This window comes from Protomyctophum bolini, assembly GCF_963924005.1.
Source record: "Protomyctophum bolini genome assembly, chromosome: 22".
NCBI lineage: Eukaryota > Metazoa > Chordata > Actinopteri > Myctophiformes > Myctophidae > Protomyctophum > Protomyctophum bolini.
The window spans coordinates 32,322,140-32,339,869 of NC_137883.1; the positions used below are offsets into that span (position 1 = coordinate 32,322,140).

At 45.5% G+C, this 17,730-nt stretch overlaps 1 protein-coding gene across 3 annotated transcripts in view; it reads right to left on the reverse strand.

The window, feature by feature from the left end:
• The window catches only part of LOC308310289 (uncharacterized protein), a 151,196-nt gene extending 135,579 nt beyond the window's left edge, over positions 1-15,617 (reverse strand). For all 3 annotated transcript variants that reach the window (XM_080756569.1, XM_080756568.1, XM_080756570.1), the window contains exons 1-3: positions 15,025-15,617; positions 8,355-8,419; positions 1,730-3,561 (exon numbers count right to left, since the gene is read on the reverse strand). In XM_080756569.1, coding sequence (XP_080612695.1) covers positions 1,730-3,561; positions 8,355-8,419; positions 15,025-15,083 — 1,956 coding nt within the window. In that variant the 5' untranslated portion in view covers positions 15,084-15,617. The remainder of the gene's footprint in view (positions 1-1,729; positions 3,562-8,354; positions 8,420-15,024) is intronic.
• Positions 15,618-17,730: the final 2,113 nt, after the last annotated feature.

Consider the following 17,730-nt stretch of genomic DNA (forward strand, 5'->3'; position numbering starts at 1 on the left):
TCTGTAACCCATTTTTCACCCCTGTGTCAATGATCTAATGTGATCCTGGGCTCTACACACCCTCCACCAACCTAGTCCCCATATATGGGGGACAAGGGGAGAGCAACCTAGTCCCCATATATGGGGGACAAGGGGAGACCAACCTAGTCCCCATATATGGGGGACAAGGGGAGAACAACCTAGTCCCCATATATGGGGGACAAGGGGAGACCAACCTAGTCCCCATATATGGGGGACAAGGGGAGAGCAACGGACTTGAACTCATGCTTCCTTCATGCCCGAGTGTCCCAAGTTTCCATGCCTGAGTGTCCCCTCCATCAGGCGCCCCGGCTGGCCAGGGGGAGGCAGTTTAGCTGACTATTTCTACCAGCGCTGCTAAAAAGAAAACGCACACCTTGTTCTGCGACGTGTTGTGACGTGTCGGGAGAGCTTCGTCTATTTTGGGCAAATGTTCACCTATCTTCGCCACATTTTTTGTCTATTTTTCCCCTTTTGAGAAACTTGCCCAGCACGGGGACACTAAGGTGGTTCATTTGAAAGAATCAAAAAGGACCAATAAAAAGATCAATTATTATCCAGCCGACGCAACTTGGGAGAAGAACTGCAGGGGGAAAACGTGCAGAATTCATCAGGTCCTGTTCTCTGAGAGAGAGAGAGAGAGAGACAGAGAGAGAGAGAGAGATGTCTCAGAGAGAGAGATGTCTGCACTCCACACAGACGGGGCTCAGCGGAGCAACACCTATCAGCATCACACATCACGCATCTTAACTGGCTGCATCACAGTGTGGTACGGTAACACGACCGCTCAGGACTGCAACAGGCTGCAGAGGAACCGTTAAAACAGCAGCTAAAATCATCGGCAACACAGAATTACCACAGTCTCCATAACATCTACACCACTCGCTGTATGGAAAAAGCCCACAACATCATGGAAGACACCAGCCATCCCGCAAATACCCTGTTCTAACCACTCCCTTCCAAAAAGCGCTACCAGAGCATCAAATCTCGCACCACCCGTCTCAGTAACAGTTTCTACCCCCAGGCAGTCAGGCTGCTGAACAGCTGACGTTCAACTGTACTGCACTGTTTTATCACTTCACTTTTTTCTGTTTTTTGTGTCTTTTTCTTGCACTGATGCACTAGATGTTTGTTTATGTCCTGTGTATGTAAGACTGAGAGTGCTCTGAGCAAAATAATTGTCATTGTATGTATACTCTGTATCTAATATCTATACACATAAACACATAAATAAACCTGATCCTGAACCTGAAGTCAACACAACTATTCACAAGAATAGAGAGCGAAGAAACGGCCGAAAGCCATATAAATAAATAAATATGTCGGTTGTTAAAAAAGATATCAATCTATCACAGGTTAAAACAAACGCCTTGGCTCATGAAAAGAAGCCAATCATAATTATCAACACATACTGTATAGGCTACTGTACATGTGGCAGCCGGGCCTAACACGCATGCAGAGACTCACTCACCGTGCTGGACAGCGCTCTGTTTGTGCGTGTGTGTGTGTGTGTGTGTGTGTGTGTGTGTGTGTGTGTGTGTGTGTGTGTGTGCGTGCGTGCGTGCGTGCGTACACACACACACACACACACAGTCATACACAGTTTGTACTACTATACTTGTGAGGATTATAAATTATACACACATTCTTCCAGGTAAGGGGGTGCAATTATTTTTTCTTGTTTTCAATTCTTTTTTTTTTCTCCACTCACCTCGGGTCCTGGTTCTCCCTTTAGTCCCGGTGGTCCAGGTCCAGCCAACAGGGAGAACTGGGTCGGTTCCGAGTCGAATGTTTGGAAGCCATCGGTTGCAGCCGCAGTGACCGGAGGAAGCCCGGTGGGTACGGTGGTCGCTCCTAGTCCTGCCCGGGGTTTACTGTTCGCTCCTAGTCCTGCCCGGGGTTTACTGGTCGCTCCTAGTCCTGCCCGGGGTTTACTGGTCACTCCTAGTCCTGCCCGGGGTTTACTGGTCGCTCCTAGTCCTGCCCGGGGTTTACTGGTCACTCCTAGTCCTGCCCGGGGTTTACTGGTCGCTCCTAGTCCTGCCCGGGGTTTACTGGTCTCTCCTAGTCCTGCCCGGGGTTTACTGGTCACTCCTAGTCCTGCCCGGGGTTTACTGGTCGCTCCTAGTCCTGCCCGGGGTTTACTGGTCCCTCCTAGTCCTGCCCGGGGTTTACTGGTCACTCCTAGTCCTGCCCGGGGTTTACTGGTCGCTCCTAGTCCTGCCCGGGGTTTACTGGTCACTCCTAGTCCTGCCCAGGGTTTATTTGTTGTGGTCGGCTCCTTCTCGTGCATAATAAGGTCGTAGGCCCTTGAAGACCCCCGTGTGGAGGCAGCCGTGGTCCGGAGGAGACGCGGCCTCGCCGTGGTTGGGGTGGCGAGGGGCGAAACCCGCCCGCTCACCGCTGACTCTGAGGGCTTCCGGACTTTAGCGCCGCCCGCTTGCCCTCGCAGCGACGTCGTCTTTGGAGTCGGGGGGAAGGTCCGAAGGGACGACGAGGTGACGGTTTGAGTGGTGAACGGACGCGGGCGTTCCAAACCTGGGTCGGACGGCGGCGGTGGTTCAGACGCCAGGTTCAGAGTCCCAGGAGGAGGAGGAGGAGGAGGCGTCGTGACCGACCTCGGGGTGCGGGACGTCCGGGATGTAAAGGTTTCGCTCAACAACGTTAAAGCGCCGCCAGTCGTAGTAAAAAAGCCCTTAGTCCTGATCCTGCCCTCGGTCCAGTCCTTAGTCCTGATCCTGCCCTCGGTCCAGGCCATGCTAGGCGTGGTACGGTCCGTTTGGGATAAACCCGTCAGTGGCAGAGATGGGGGGGTGCTGTGAGTGAGCGTCCCGTTGGGGTGTCGTAGGGAACCCAGAGGTAGGAGCGCCCCGAACACGGCGGGCCGGTAGGTGTCGGCCTCTCTGCAGTGTCTCTTGATGTGATCACAGTAGTTCTGATCCGCCTCGGCAGACGGGTAAATATCAAACTGACAGACAGAACCCTCGAAGGGCACAGAGTTCTGGTTCTTCTTGCCCAGCAGGAACCAGCCGTCCGGGTCCAGACGGCCTTCCTCTCTCTCTCTGGCGGCGGAACCGGAACCTCGCAGGTCCGCGAAGGCGCTCGTCTTCCCACAGTCGGCGTAGAAGGAGACGCGCGGGCCTCGGATGTCCAGCGCCAGGCTGTGCCACCGGCCGTCGTGGACGTCGTAGGCGAAGCTCACAGAGTTCCCCCTCGTCGACCCCCCGACGTGGACCACGACCCGGCCCGGGCTCAGCTGGACGCCGAGCTGCAGCTTCTTCCTCTTGGACAGCACGGCGAACAGGAAGGCGCTGTTGACGCGGTGCGACGTCAGGCTGACGACCAGGGAGAGGTTAACGCCGTGGTCGTAGTAGGCGGGCGGGAGGACGGAGCGCAGCGGCGCCTGGACCCGCGCGCGCTGCGTGAGGATGGCGCCGGACTTGACGAGGATGACGCCGCTGGGGACCGGGACCGGCCCCGCCGGCCCCCCGCCGGCCCCCCGCCGCCGCCCGCTGAGACCGAGCTGCCAAAGGACGTCCACATCTAGAGGAGACAACGGAGACACGTCAGCAAGGATGTGACTACATTATTGCGAACGCAGTGAGCACTTACTATGAGACCTAGCAGATCATGTCTGTCTGTGTGTCTGTCTGTCCCGCTATCCAAATATGGAGTGTGTTGCATCAGCAATCACTCAGCTCCATATATGGGCACAAAAGGGGCCAGGTCCACATATACAGTAACAGCGGGACAGACAGACAGACAGACAGACAGACATGATCTGCAGGGTCTCAGCTGCGTTCGCTTCCCGCGTTCGCGCGTCTTACTCGTATACTACTGTACATACTGTACATTCAACAACAAGTATATTTATTCCCATTACTGCATTACTGTATTGCACTCTGGTTGGACGCCACTATTAATTTCATTGTCAAAGTATTTGTATACTATGTGCAGTGACAATAAATTTAATCTAATCTAACATTTGACTGAGGGACTGCCATTTTTTTCTTTTTTATGAAAGCAGGCAATCATAGCTTCAAATTGACATATTGGTTGTTCAGTTTGACCCACCAGTTTTGGAGATATGGCTTATAGAGTAATTAATGTCTTGCAGAGAAACAGCGAGTTGCGAAAACAGGCTAGAAAGGTTCACTTCTGTGGACTCTAACATTACACCTAGCTACATGTTTAAGCATTGATTTAATATTTACATGTCTTCTGTGGTCTCTAACATTACACCTAGCTACACGTTTAAGCATTGATTTAATATTTACATGTCTTCTGTGGTCTCTAACATTACACCTAGCTACATGTTTAAGCATTTATTTCATATTTACATGTCTTCTGTGGTCTCTAACATTACACCTAGCTACATGTTTAAGCATTTATTTCATATTTACATGTCTTCTGTGGACTCTAACATTACACCTAGCTACATGTTTAAGCATTTATTTCATATTTACATGTCGATTTCAGCTCTGACACTTATTTCAGACATGCTCTAGTATGTGAAGAGTTTGCCTGTGCTATGAACTCATTTGGGGGGGGAAAGTGTTTGCGCGATGGCAGGCTCTCAGTCAAAATCTGGTCACATATGTCAGGGTCAGCAGCTGTCAATACAAAATGTGCAGATCTGTTTATGTTGCTATGACAAACATTAGGAGCAGGAGACAGACGAAAGTTGAACAAAGTATATATTTATTGTAAAATAGGCCTAGACATTAACTTAAAGAACTGAACTGGATAACAACATAATCAAGCAATGGGTCCTATATGAGGTGTGGAGTCAGTAATCAGTGGTGTGGTGGTGATGGATGTGTGTGGATGGAAAGAATAAGGTAAACATCAATGGGAGGACATGGAGGCACAGACAGCAGGTCTGCCTCCTCTGGATCTCTCTGAGTGATCACAATGTACAGTGTACTTAACAGAGAGGAATATGTACTCGTTCTTTATTAGGAATATGTACTAGTTTTTTTATTAGACAAGCAGTAGCAGGAGAGCCTTCTTATGTAACAGTTGAGTCGAGGCCAAACAAACGTCTCAAAGACTAATAACGTGATTTGGTCTAATTCCCTCTCGTATTAAAGTGAATCAACATAGACAACGAGACTAAAGGAAAGTAAGGAATGTAAAAAAAAAGTCCGACAAAGAAAACCACCAGAATTATAATCATCATCAACATTATTGATGGCAACAATTGATCATTTTTACTCGCTGAGTTACATTAACACAGCCTTTCGAGAGTTTGTATTACATTAACATTTGCCATTTGGCTAATGTTCTCAGACGGCACACATCTCATTTGTCTTTATAACTGCATTCATATCTTTATATAAAAGATAAAGTACCATACTGTACAGAGTGTACAGTACATCATGACGAAGGTTCAGTTTAGCTGGGAAGAAGGCCTTAAATCTAAACAGTTCCCACAGAAAAATGTGCGGCATGTATATGTACTTTACAATAAACATAACCTTGAAGCCTATAGTGCAACTCCAACAGAATAAAGACCATATTTTGTATGAGTTACATAAGGTATAATATTTCACACAGTTACTGTACACTTTTGACTGAAACTGTAAATCTGTCTGTTATCATAAAAACTGCTGCCACAACAAATGAGCAGCAGTGTCAAACAAAGGGCTTTGCGTGTCAAGCAGAAAATAAGAAACCTAACTAGATGGGAATGATTTAACCCATTCTGGGCGGGAACCCCTTTTGGTGTTTTAAGCTATTGAAAAATAGCAGATCTACAAGCTCATAGCGCGGCACCGAGTGCCGCGCTATGAGCTTGTAGGTCTGCTATTTTTGAAAAATCGTGAAAATGTGGCACAAACCTTGGGACTGTTCTTTCATTTTTAACTCGAATCTTTGCTTCTTCGGGGGGTCCCTGGAACAACATATTTTCAGATGGGGGGGGTCGGCAGCCAAATACAGATATTTTTTGGGGTCCTTGACATGAAACATTGAGTGATATAGGCCTAGAAACATGAGGTATTTCAGAAAACTGTCAGAACTTAGAAGACATTTTTGTAAAGGTCTAAATGGTTTAACCCATTCTGACCTGAGATCAGATTCATACGAGGTTTCCACTGGACACACACTGGTCTGATGAACCCATTCTGACCTGAGATCAGATTCAAAAAATGTCAGTCGCTCTTCGATTTTTCAAAAATAGCAGACCTACAAGCTCGTAGCGCGCCACTCGGTGGCGCGCTATGAGCTTGTAGATCTGCTATTTTTCAATAGCTAAAGCATAACATGATGCTGATACCAAAACGGGTTCCCGGTCAGAATGGGTTAATAAGTATGCGGACTTCAATCCAGTGGAAATGTCAGTGAGTGGACGAGAGCTGGACGACCGGATCAACCCTCTCAGATGTCCGCATGCATCCGATGTCTAAACAACGAGGCTTTGACAGAACGCAGCTCAAATATCGATGCTTTTTCGGCGTCCTTAATGCGAAACAAATGTCTCCGCCAGGCGGAATATTGAGACGGCGAGAACATGAACTGTAGTTCATCAACTGAAAGAAAAGTGTAGCCCGCCTGTCAGGAAGGGATGGAAACCCCGTAACAGTGTGTGAAGGGATGGAAACCCTGTAACAGTGTGTGAAGGGATGGAAACCCTGTAACAGTGTGTGAAGGGATGGAAACCCTGTAACAGTGTGTGAAGGGATGGAAACCCTGTAACAGTGTGTGAAGGGATGGAAACCCCGTAACAGTGTGTGTGAAGGGATGGAAACCCCGTAACAGTGTGTGTGAAGGGATGGAAACCCCGTAACAGTGTGTGAGTCGCCAGGGAAGGGAAGGCTGGCCGGAGAGCATAGTGACAGAATCACCGCACATGGAAAAAGCATCAAGCCGAACCTTAACCCATTCTGACCTGAGATCAGATTCTAAAAATGTCTGTTTGAAAATGACAGTTTTCTGAAAAAGCTATGGTTCTATGGCAGTCGTTCTTCGATTCGAGATCTACAAGCTCGTAGCGCGCCACTCGGTGGCGCGCTATGAGCTTGTAGATCTGCTATTTTTCAATAGCTAAAGCATAACATAATGCTAACCTCAAAAGGGGTTCCCGCACAAAATGGGTTAAACAGGAACAAAAACCCTTCCGTCAAACTGCTGGATTCCTCTTTGCTATAAATATAATGGCCTTTCATTGAGAATATTATATTTCACTTTTTGGGCACGATCGTTTTTTGTCACCGGCGATCACTGGATCATTCTTCTGTGTTCTAAGGGTTGATCAAAGTTCACGTTGATTCAGAACCAGTGTACAAACAGTACAATGAGTTCAAATGGACACGCTTAGAGTTAAATTAGAGCTGCAATTCATAACTGTTACTGTATCTCCTACTTGGGATTCCGCTGATCACCTGTAATTGCGAACGCAGTGAGCACTAACTATAGAAGCTGGCCAAAACTGTCTGTCTGTGTGCCACACTGCAACACCACCGGCCCGCCACCAGAGGGCAACTGAAATTGGAACGATACAGAGAAGAAATTGGAACGATACATGGTCTCTCTGTGTGTGTGTGTGTGTGCGTGTGTGCGTGTGTGTGTGTGTGTGTGTGTGTGTGTGTGTCAGACTGCCACAACAGCTTTGTTCGCTCCCCGCGTTTACGCGTCTTACTTATGGCATTCTTGGATGCAGGCGCAGGTTTCAAGGATGTTTAATAAATCCAGGTACAAAGGAATAGGAAAAAATCCTAGTCAAAGGCAACAAACACTGAAAAAAGCTATAGACGGTGTGGAGTGGCTGGCTAGTGTGTAGTGGCTAATGTGTAGTGCAGGCAAACAATACTGACTGAAGTGGAGTGGCAGATTATATAGGAGTGGACTAATGAGGAGCAGGTGTGTATAGTTAGTACAGTATAGGTTGGAGATGATGATCTCTGGGTCCTGACAGCACCTGTCAAAGTGCTGTCTGTGTTATCTCACACCAGTTTAAGGACAACTAATGATGTTGTGATTCCTACCATGCACAGCTGCTTGTTATAAAGGGGCGAGAGTCACACTGAAACAACATTATATGGACCATTTATTTTGTTTTGTTTTATTGACGTTTTCGGGGCCGGGTAGGGCGTAAAATGGACGTTGGGGGGACGGTGGGGAACGCTGTTGCGTTGCCGGTATAGTCCCGCACTACGTGACTGTCGATGTAATGTGTTCTCACTCCCAACTCGTAAAACAGGTTGTGCCAGTCAAGACATTTACAAAAAGGCACGTACGGCACCGTACTACGGTAATCGCAAATACTACTCCTATCAACCCTTTTGTGTAGTTACTATACAACACATCAAAGCCATATTCAAAAAGTACCTCACCTTCAGTATGTGCTTGTGCAAGTCCCAGACAATACAGTAGGGTCCACAGAATCAGAGCTCTCCTCCTGTTGGAAAGAGATATTGTACAAGAGAAATACATATCGGTTAAGACAAAATGTACAGATATAACCCAGATCCGTTGTGCAAAACTCATAATAAAAATTACAGAGACTGATATCTACCATCTGAAGTATTGAGCACCACTGATACAGTCCATACAGCTGGCATTATCAGCTGGCATTATCACACAGCATTATCTTCACAGAGCAGTGCAATGCTCCATGTGCAAGTCCAACATTTAGAGATTGGAAATTATTACAGAAAAGCTCTGCTCTGGAACAGCCTCTACCCCTCCACATTCGCTCTGCTGTTTGTAAGTCCCTATTGAAGACTCACTTTTTCTCCGTGGCCTTCGACAATGCCCGGTTATGTAAATGGTATAACGTAACTGTCTATAGCTCAATTATTCTTATTTCGTCTTCCTGTTTCTATATATTGTTGCCATACATACTTTTGTTATATTTGTTATGTACTGTTCTGTCTTTTCCATTTTGTTAATCTGTTCAGCACTTTGGTCGACCATTGGTCGTTGTGATACGTGCTATATAAATAAACTTTGAGTTGAGTTGAGTTAAGAGTCATGTGGTACAGTAACAGGTCGACGGCCTAAGTGGCGGCTAAGTGAAAAGTGTCGTAAAACCTTACTGTAAGTGGTTACAGTAACGCAACATAACCCCTCATCTGTGGAAATAATTTACTTTAGTGGTTTCCCTTAACCCATTCTGGGCGGGAACCCGGTGTTTCAAGCATCATGTTATGCTTCAGCTATTGAAAAATAGCAGACCTACAAGCTCGTAGCGCGGCACTAGGTCTGCTATTTTTGAAAAATCGTGAAAATGTAGTGCAAATCTTTGAATATATATTCTTTCAGAGCGAACATTTTTTACTCAAATCTTTGCCTCTGGGAGGTCCCTCCCTGGAACAACATATTTTCAGATGGGGGTCGGCGGCCAATTACATAATAATCTTGGGGAGTCCTTGACATGAAAATGTTTGAGAACGACTGACATAGAAACTTGGGTTAGGTCGAAATGGGTTAACACACTGTGGAGGACTTTAGTTCCCATGGCCCGTAAACCTCAGCAGTCAATGCATTCTCAATGGTGGGAGAAAGTGATTACTACTCCAGTACCCGACATGCTATGCCAGTCAGAGCCACTACAAACCACTGGTTCAACCACAGAGACACCAAACCACTGGTTCAACCACAGAGACACCAAACCACTGGTTCAACCACAGAGACACCAAACCACTGGTTCAACCACAGAGACACCAAACCACTGGTTCAACCACAGAGACACATCATGCATGACTTTGGTTCAACACTCTTGTTTTGTTCTTCTACGCGCCTACACAGCATTCCTCACCCACTCTTCTGTATCCCCGCAAGGTCGCAGCGGCCGAAGGCGAGGCATTTACTTTCCCGTGAGAAGCACGAGAAGCACCGCATAGCAACTTGTCAACTTGACAACTTATTTTGGCACGCGATTCCTTCACTCCTTGCTGAACGTTAATAACTGATATTAATAATAATAACCTTCACGTATAATGATTGATAACGACGTTAATTTGTACAGTTCAACCTCACGACCAAATGCTATTAAAACACGGCAAGGATATTATTATAAAAGCCCTTCCTACTGATGAATTGCACACTGCACCTTTGCAGAGGTAAAAAAATAAAAGAGCTTTATTGACTACAGGGGTGATTAATTCCCTGCCCTGAGTGTCCTCCAGCCTCCACTGTCCCACTACATCGGATTTGGAAAGCAAATGGAATAATGGACATGGACACAGATTAAATCCATCCAACCAACCAGAGTGTTGCCTTTATTTACTGAGGGTTAATCCGTGTTTGGATTAATCATTGCTCTATTGGTCGGAAATGCTAGATTTCATCCAGCTGTTTCCTCATCAAATGGTACAGTAAGACTTATTAGGCTATTCTGTGTGATCAATATACAGTAGCCTACAATATTATAAATTAATACGACACAAATGGAGGCGGCTAGGTGCTCATGCAGCGACATTAAGGCACAATAGTCTATTTAAATCATTACGTGAAACTTTGGCTGAGTCTGTCAACATGCTGAGTGACGTAATAATTCAGCTCTGAATGCAACTGATAGCACACAATAAAAAACTGATAAAAAATACAAATACAAACCAGTGGAATTTGCATCATGTCTATATGTAACCAGATTTGACTGAGACTGCCATCACTTTTTCCCCCTTTTTTTTCAAAATAGGTTAATAGCACAGGCAGACTCTTCACACAGAGCATGTCTGAAATAAGTGTCAGAGCTGTAAATATGAAATAAATGCTTAAACATGTAGCTATAGGTGTAATGTTAGAATCCACAGAAGTGAACCTTTCAAGCCTGTTTTCTCAACTCACCGTTTTCTGCAAATATAATATATTTTGGTAGGTCACCCTCCGAGCTGACGTGAAAATTAGCAGACTGTACAACCAATGTCAAATGATGAATTCCTCACGTAACGTCGTGGGAATGGTCACCAATGGTGTTGGTTGGTCGGGCACGTGACATCATCAGGGATGGAGCACGTGACATCACATGACGTGACATCATCAGGGATGGCATGGAGATCCCTGATGTCATCAATATTGGCCAGCAACTCTACGATACTGGCTTCTAAGGTTTGTGGGAGTGGCCCATGTTGCACAAAATGCCACAAATCATGAACACGGCGTCCCATCTGCTTCACATTTGAATGACACGTCTATGCATTTAGAGCCAAAAGTGATTGCACTTACACCCATAGGGGTGCCACACATGTTACAAGTGTCACTGTCTGTTGCGCACACACACACACACACACACACACACACACACACACACACACACCATTTGTTTACCATTTAATCGTCTCATGAGTCATGTGACAATGACCATTGTTAAACAGGGGTTTTGTACTCCATACCCTTTGCCTATAATTAACCCATTCTGACCGGGCACCCATTTTGGTGTTAGCATCATGTTATGCTTTACCCATTGAAAAATAGCAGATCTACAAGCTCATAGCGCGCCACCGAGTGGCGCGATACGAGCTTGTAGGTCTGCTATTTTTGAAAAATTCGAAGAACGACTGACATTTTTAGAATCTGATCTCAGGTCAGAATGAGTTCATCAGACCCAGTGTGTGTCCAGTGGAAACCTCGTATGAATCTGATCTCAGGTCAGAATGGGTTAATAAATATAAATCTCTGGGTGAAGCCGTATTATTGCTTACAAAAATGCCACATGTCATGGACACACCATCCAATCATATACCCACATTTGAATGGCATGTCGAGGTGCCTATAGCCCATTTTGACCCGACATTTAGAATGTCTTCTACATGCTGATGTTTCTATATATGTCAGTCGTTCTCAAACATTTTCATGTCAAAGGCCCCCAGAATTCTGATTTTGGCCGCGGACTCCCATCTGAAAATACGCTGGTCCAAGAAAGATTTGACTTAAAAACGTATACTCAATATATTCAAAGATTTGCACCACATTTTCACAATTTTTCTAAAATAGCAGACCTACAAGCTCATGTGAGCTTGTAGATCTGCTATTTTTTCAATAGCTAAAGTATAACATAATGCTTAAAACACCAAAAGGGCCAAAAATGGCGCCACAAATGGGATAGAGTAGTGCACCTCCAAAACTGCTTTCGCTTCTGCCCAATGAAAAGAAAATGAACAGTTTACACCTGTTACAACCTCAGGCAGGAGTGCCAACATTGACACAGGGGAGGGTGGTCACAGTGGCACACTGGCATGAGTGTGTGAGAAGAGATCTTTTATTTTAATATTAACCCATTCTGACCTGAGATCAGATTCATACGAGGTTTCCACTGGACACACACTGGTCTGATGAACCCATTCTGACCTGAGATCAGATTCTAAAAAATGTCAGTCGTTCTTCGAATTTTTCAAAAATAGCAGACCTACAAGCTCGTATCGCGCCACTCGGTGGCGCGATATGAGCTTGTAGATCTGCTATTTTTCAATAGGTAAAGCATAACATGATGCTAACACCAAAATGGGTGCCCGGTCAGAATGGGTTAAGAAGTATTCAAAAAAGTTTAGTCTGTGAAATGAAGTCCCCTGCACATAATTCTACATTCACTCAAACTCAAATAGGCCACATAAAAAGGTTATGTATTGTACTATAGCCTATGGAGAATGGACAATCAAAATCAGATGGTAATATAGAGGGTATGCGCATGCTTAAAGTGAATGGCACATCGAGTGTGTCAAATCGAGTGGCAAAGCAACATGCAAAGTGAGTTTAACGTTGTTTAATGCAATCAGACAGGACTTTTCTGTTTGGATGTATGGGCTGTCAAGGCCAGAAAGTTATTCTTTGCCACTCAGTAGTCAGTCACTGTCTGCTGTTCAAATCCTTTCTAAATGAACAGTTTAGTTTACACTGTCTGCTGTTCAAAACCTTTCTAAATGAACAGTTTAGTTTACACTGTCTGCTGTTCAAAACCTTTCTAAATGAACAGTTTAGTTTACACTGTCTGCTGTTCAAAACCTTTCTAAATGAACAGTTTAGTTTACACTGTCTGCTGTTCAAAACCTTTCTAAATGAACAGTTTAGTTTACACTGTCTGCTGTTCAAAACCTTTCTAAATGAACAGTTTAGTTTACACTGTCTGCTGTTCAAAACCTTTCTAAATGAACAGTTTAGTTTACACTGTCTGCTGTTCAAAACCTTTCTAAATGAACAGTTTAGTTTACACTGTCTGCTGTTCAAAACCTTTCTAAATGAACAGTTTAGTTTACACTGTCTGCTGTTCAAAACCTTTCTAAATGAACAGTTTAGTTTACACTGTCTGCTGTTCAAAACCTTTCTAAATGAACAGTTTAGTAACTTTAGTTTACACGGTCTGCTGTTCAAACAGTGGGTAGGTAGGCTATATCCAAGTCCAACCCGGCCTGGCGGGGATATCTGCACTCCAATGCGAGGAGAGCACTTTTCTATTTTCACACAACACACTTACATTTGCAGAAACATGTGTGTGTGTGTGTGCGTGTGCGTGTGCATGTGTGTACATGTGTGGTTCATAATAACCGCAAATGTTTTCAGTTATATGATGCAACTTTTTTTTGGTATCTTCTCTCTCTCTCCCTCCCATTCCGCCCACTGGCCAACCGGTTAGCGAGCGGAGTGAGTGAGATGCACTGTGGGTCGGTCAGGACAGGACAGGAGAGGAGAGAGGGAGGAGGAGGAGGAGGAGGAGGAGGAAGAGTGAGTCTGTCTCTCTCTACTCCGCTCGTAAATCCAGACCGGTCCAAATCACTCCCAGGCAGAACCATTGGCAGTCCATCCTCATCCTCATCCACACAGACAGGATTAACCCATTCTGGGCGGGAAGGGAACCCCATTTGGTGTTTGTTGTAAACATTATGTTATGATTTAGCTATTGCAAAAATAGCAGATCTACAAGCGCTGAGCTTGTAGGTTCTGCTATTTTTTTTAAATCATTCAAATGTGGCGGAAATCATTGAATATATATTTCAGAGCGAACATTTTGAACTAAAATATTGTCTTCTGGGGGGGTCCCTGGAACTACATATTTTGAGATGGGGGGGTCCGTGGCCCAATAGAGATAATTCTGGGGGTCCTTGACGTGAAAAAGGTTGAGCACCACTGACATAGAAGGTTTTTCAGAATATATATATTTTTAATAGAGTCCAAAATGGGTTAAGACTCAGTGCAGCGCTTATACCTTCCTCCTCCTCCTCCTCCTCCTCCTCAACCATATGTTCCAAACTGTTCAAGAACTACATACACAAATGCAATTAGCCTATAATTATATCCTCAAAGTGGGGTCCTGGCTGGAGGAGGGGGGGGTTCTAAATGGACCCTCACAGGTCTGTAACACTGGCAGTGTACAACATAAATACTACATTTGAATGCTCCCATGCAGTCTGTAACGTTTTGAGACTCCTGTAGCCTTTTGAAGTATAGATAGCTGCCTAGCTCTGGTCCATAGCTCTAATGCGTTGCAAGGCATTAGAGCTATGGACCAGAGCTAATAGCTGCCTAGCTGTCACTTCATGGCCAAATTAACAGAGCCAATGTGCTATTATAATAGTCAAAAACACAGCTTCCTCATAGAGGCTTAAGAAACATATATGTGCAGGCAGTCAGAGTCTACTTTTACAGACAGTCTGGGCTATATAGCCTATAACTAATTTAGCTGCAAATGCATTAAAACTAAATGACATGAGATTCAACTACTATAAGCAGCTGTTCCCGAGTTTTGTTCTGCTTTTAACTGTGTTCTCGTACTATGTTTTTAACCTGTATACGACGACCTTGAGTGCCCTGAAAGGCGCCTTATAAATAAAATGTATTATTGTTATTGTTGTTATTATTTAAGGGAACTTGAACGTTGACAGTTCATTCACTGATAGAACTGTAGCCTATGTTGTTTACACAGACCCCCCTAGCTCAGCTGTGCTGTGTGACCACGGCTATCGCTCCCGAGTTTATGAACCGGATAAACCCAAATAAATAATGGAGAATAGGACACTTGTTTGGACAGTTCTTCTCATAATGTGCAACAGCTCTGACTACAGTACTCACCCCGGCCCGACTCCAGCTGCTTTCACTTTGGAGCGCGGGGCACTGTCCAGCGGCTCCATAGCGGTTACTTCATTCTTTCAAGAGTAGTTTTTCTTTTACTACAACAGAACAGTCCAGACGTCGTGGCAGAAAAAACGCGCAAAGTTTTTCCATTCCAGGTGCTACTTGGCGGGGGGGGAAGAGGGAGAGGGGGGGGGGGATAACGCCAAAAAAGAGCGCTCAACAGAAGGTGTGTTTCAATATATACACTAAAGTATATAAAATCACATGCAAAATGTCACTTGTGCAAAAAATGTCTCTTCCCTCATTTCCTTAATCCTTCTCCAGCAGATGACACAACAAGGAACAAGCATGCTTCTCCTCTCCTCTCCACTCAACCACCAACCAGCTCCACCTGTGTCTGTCTGACTGACTGACTGAGTTTGTTCCGTGTGGGAAATAAACGGAGCTTACGTTACATTTCAGGAGAAAAAAGGTCTTTTTTTTTTAGTCCGCTGGATGAAAACGGGAACGACTTGAGTCTTGACCGCTGCTGCAACTGCATGGGATGATACCAGCCGCCCTGTGTGTGTGTGTGTGTGTGTGTGTGTGTGTGTGTGAGTGTGTGTCGACGTCTTTAAAACAAAATGCAAGTGATTGTGGAGTGGAGAGAGAGAGAGAGAGAGAGAGAGAGAGAGAGAGAGGGGGGGGGGGGGGGGATTCTTGACTGAGAGCCGGCGGGGGGACGGGGAACACCTCCCTCTGTCGCCCGTAGCTGACATCCAGGGAAACTAATGAGGAGAGGAGAGGAGAGGAGAGGAGAGGAGAGGAGAGGAGAGGAGAGGAGAGGAGAGGAGAGGAGAGGGGAGGGGAGGGAGGGGAGGGGAGGAGAGGAGAGGAGAGGAGAGGAGAGGAGAGGAGAGGAGAGGAGAGGAGAGGAGAGGAGAGGAGAGGGGAGGGGAGGAGAGGAGAGGAGAGGAGAGGAGAGGAGAGGGGAGGGGAGGGAGGGGAGGGGAGGGGAGGAGAGGAGAGGAGAGGAGAGGAGAGAAGAGGAGAGGAGAGGAGGTGTGTCTTGGAAAGCAGATGGCTCTCAAATTGCACGTGGTGAACGGTACGGGGCAGAAGAAATGCTGTCTAAGCAAACTGAACTAAAAACTCATGTTGTTATGAATTATAACACCCCCACCGCAGAGACCATGTGCAATGCATGAGACTGTGCAGGCATGCAGGAGGAGTGGGTGTCAAACCTTTATTTTTATTTCTCAAGGAGGGTCCATTAATTTAGACTGATTATTGGTCATCATTTACCACTTAAGCCTTGTTTTCCTAGAGTTCAGTACAGTGACATGTTGTAGATGTTGGTATTTTCATATAAATCTGCAGATTATATAGTAAGTTTTTCCAATGGATTCCTCCCATCAAGATTGGCAAAGTAGGCCTACTAACTTCAGGGCCGGTCTTTTTTCTATGGGCATGCTGGGAAGCTGCCCAGGGCGCCAAGTCACTGGAACATGGGGACGCCGCCAAGCCACTGCCCAGGGCGCCAATAGTCACTGCATGGGGACGCCAAGCCACTGCCTGCCAGGTAAATACATTTCTACCGCACTACCCATCAACCCATAATGTGTCAGTCAGTAGGAGGGAAGAAAGTGACATAGAACAACAACAACAACATCAAAACAAAATGTGACGGTCACTAAACACGTTCCAAATTAAGTGTGAAGTAAGTTTGTTATTTAATTTTCAAACCGTATACAGTATTTCTCTCTATGTTGTTATTTAGCCCGATCTGCCAGTGGGCCTATAATCGGCGTAAATCCCCTCACCTGTGCAATGTCCAGCCTCTGCCTCGATCAGCCAATTGATTGCCATGGCAACCCCCACACCTGCCAATTGAGGGGGGCATCAGAGGGGGGTTGCCCAGAGCACCAGTTGGCCCAGCCCCATCCCTGACTAACTATAAGCTGTCATACAAATACAGTAAAAAAAAAAAGTACAATATTTCTCTCAAAGATGTTGTGGATGTACTTGTTGTAACGTTTCTGTCTACTGTATTGCTCTGTATTGTCTGTATGTTGCTGAACCCCCTCGAAAACGAGATGATACATCTCAAGGGGATATCCTTTCTCAATGAAGCTTCATATTATATAGTATATTGTATTGTGATCCAATGTTCTGTCACTTTAAGAGTTCAGGCGGTTGACGTAACCTATGACCTATAACCTAATGACCTAACCTACCGCACTTCCTATTGCATACTGGCTTTGAAAGCGGTAGGTTGTGTTTATTTTGCCCTGCAGATTATTTTATTATTTTATGTACCCAAAGTTGTAAAGACACATACTGTGTTTTCATGGTACTGCTGTACTGCATCTGCTTTATTTCCAGCAACTGATATTGTGGAAAACGTATTTACAAGTCAGAGCAGAGCAGAGCAGTGATTTCCTCGTTGTCTTTTGTACAGAGAATAAATCTACTCACTGCTGAGAACCTGGTCTATGGTGCTTCATATAACACAACGCAAGATCACGTCTGTTACATAAAGTACAAGTATACTTGTGCAGTACTTCAGTATACGTATCCATTACAACCAGTGGTGCTCAGGTCGTGTGCTGTTGAAATTCCTCTTGCCAAAAGAAGGTCCTCAATGACCCGCCCTCTGCAAACACGCCAACGACCCCCAGTGTCCTGCAGGGGAGACCCAACAGAGCCGCGATTCAGACCGCC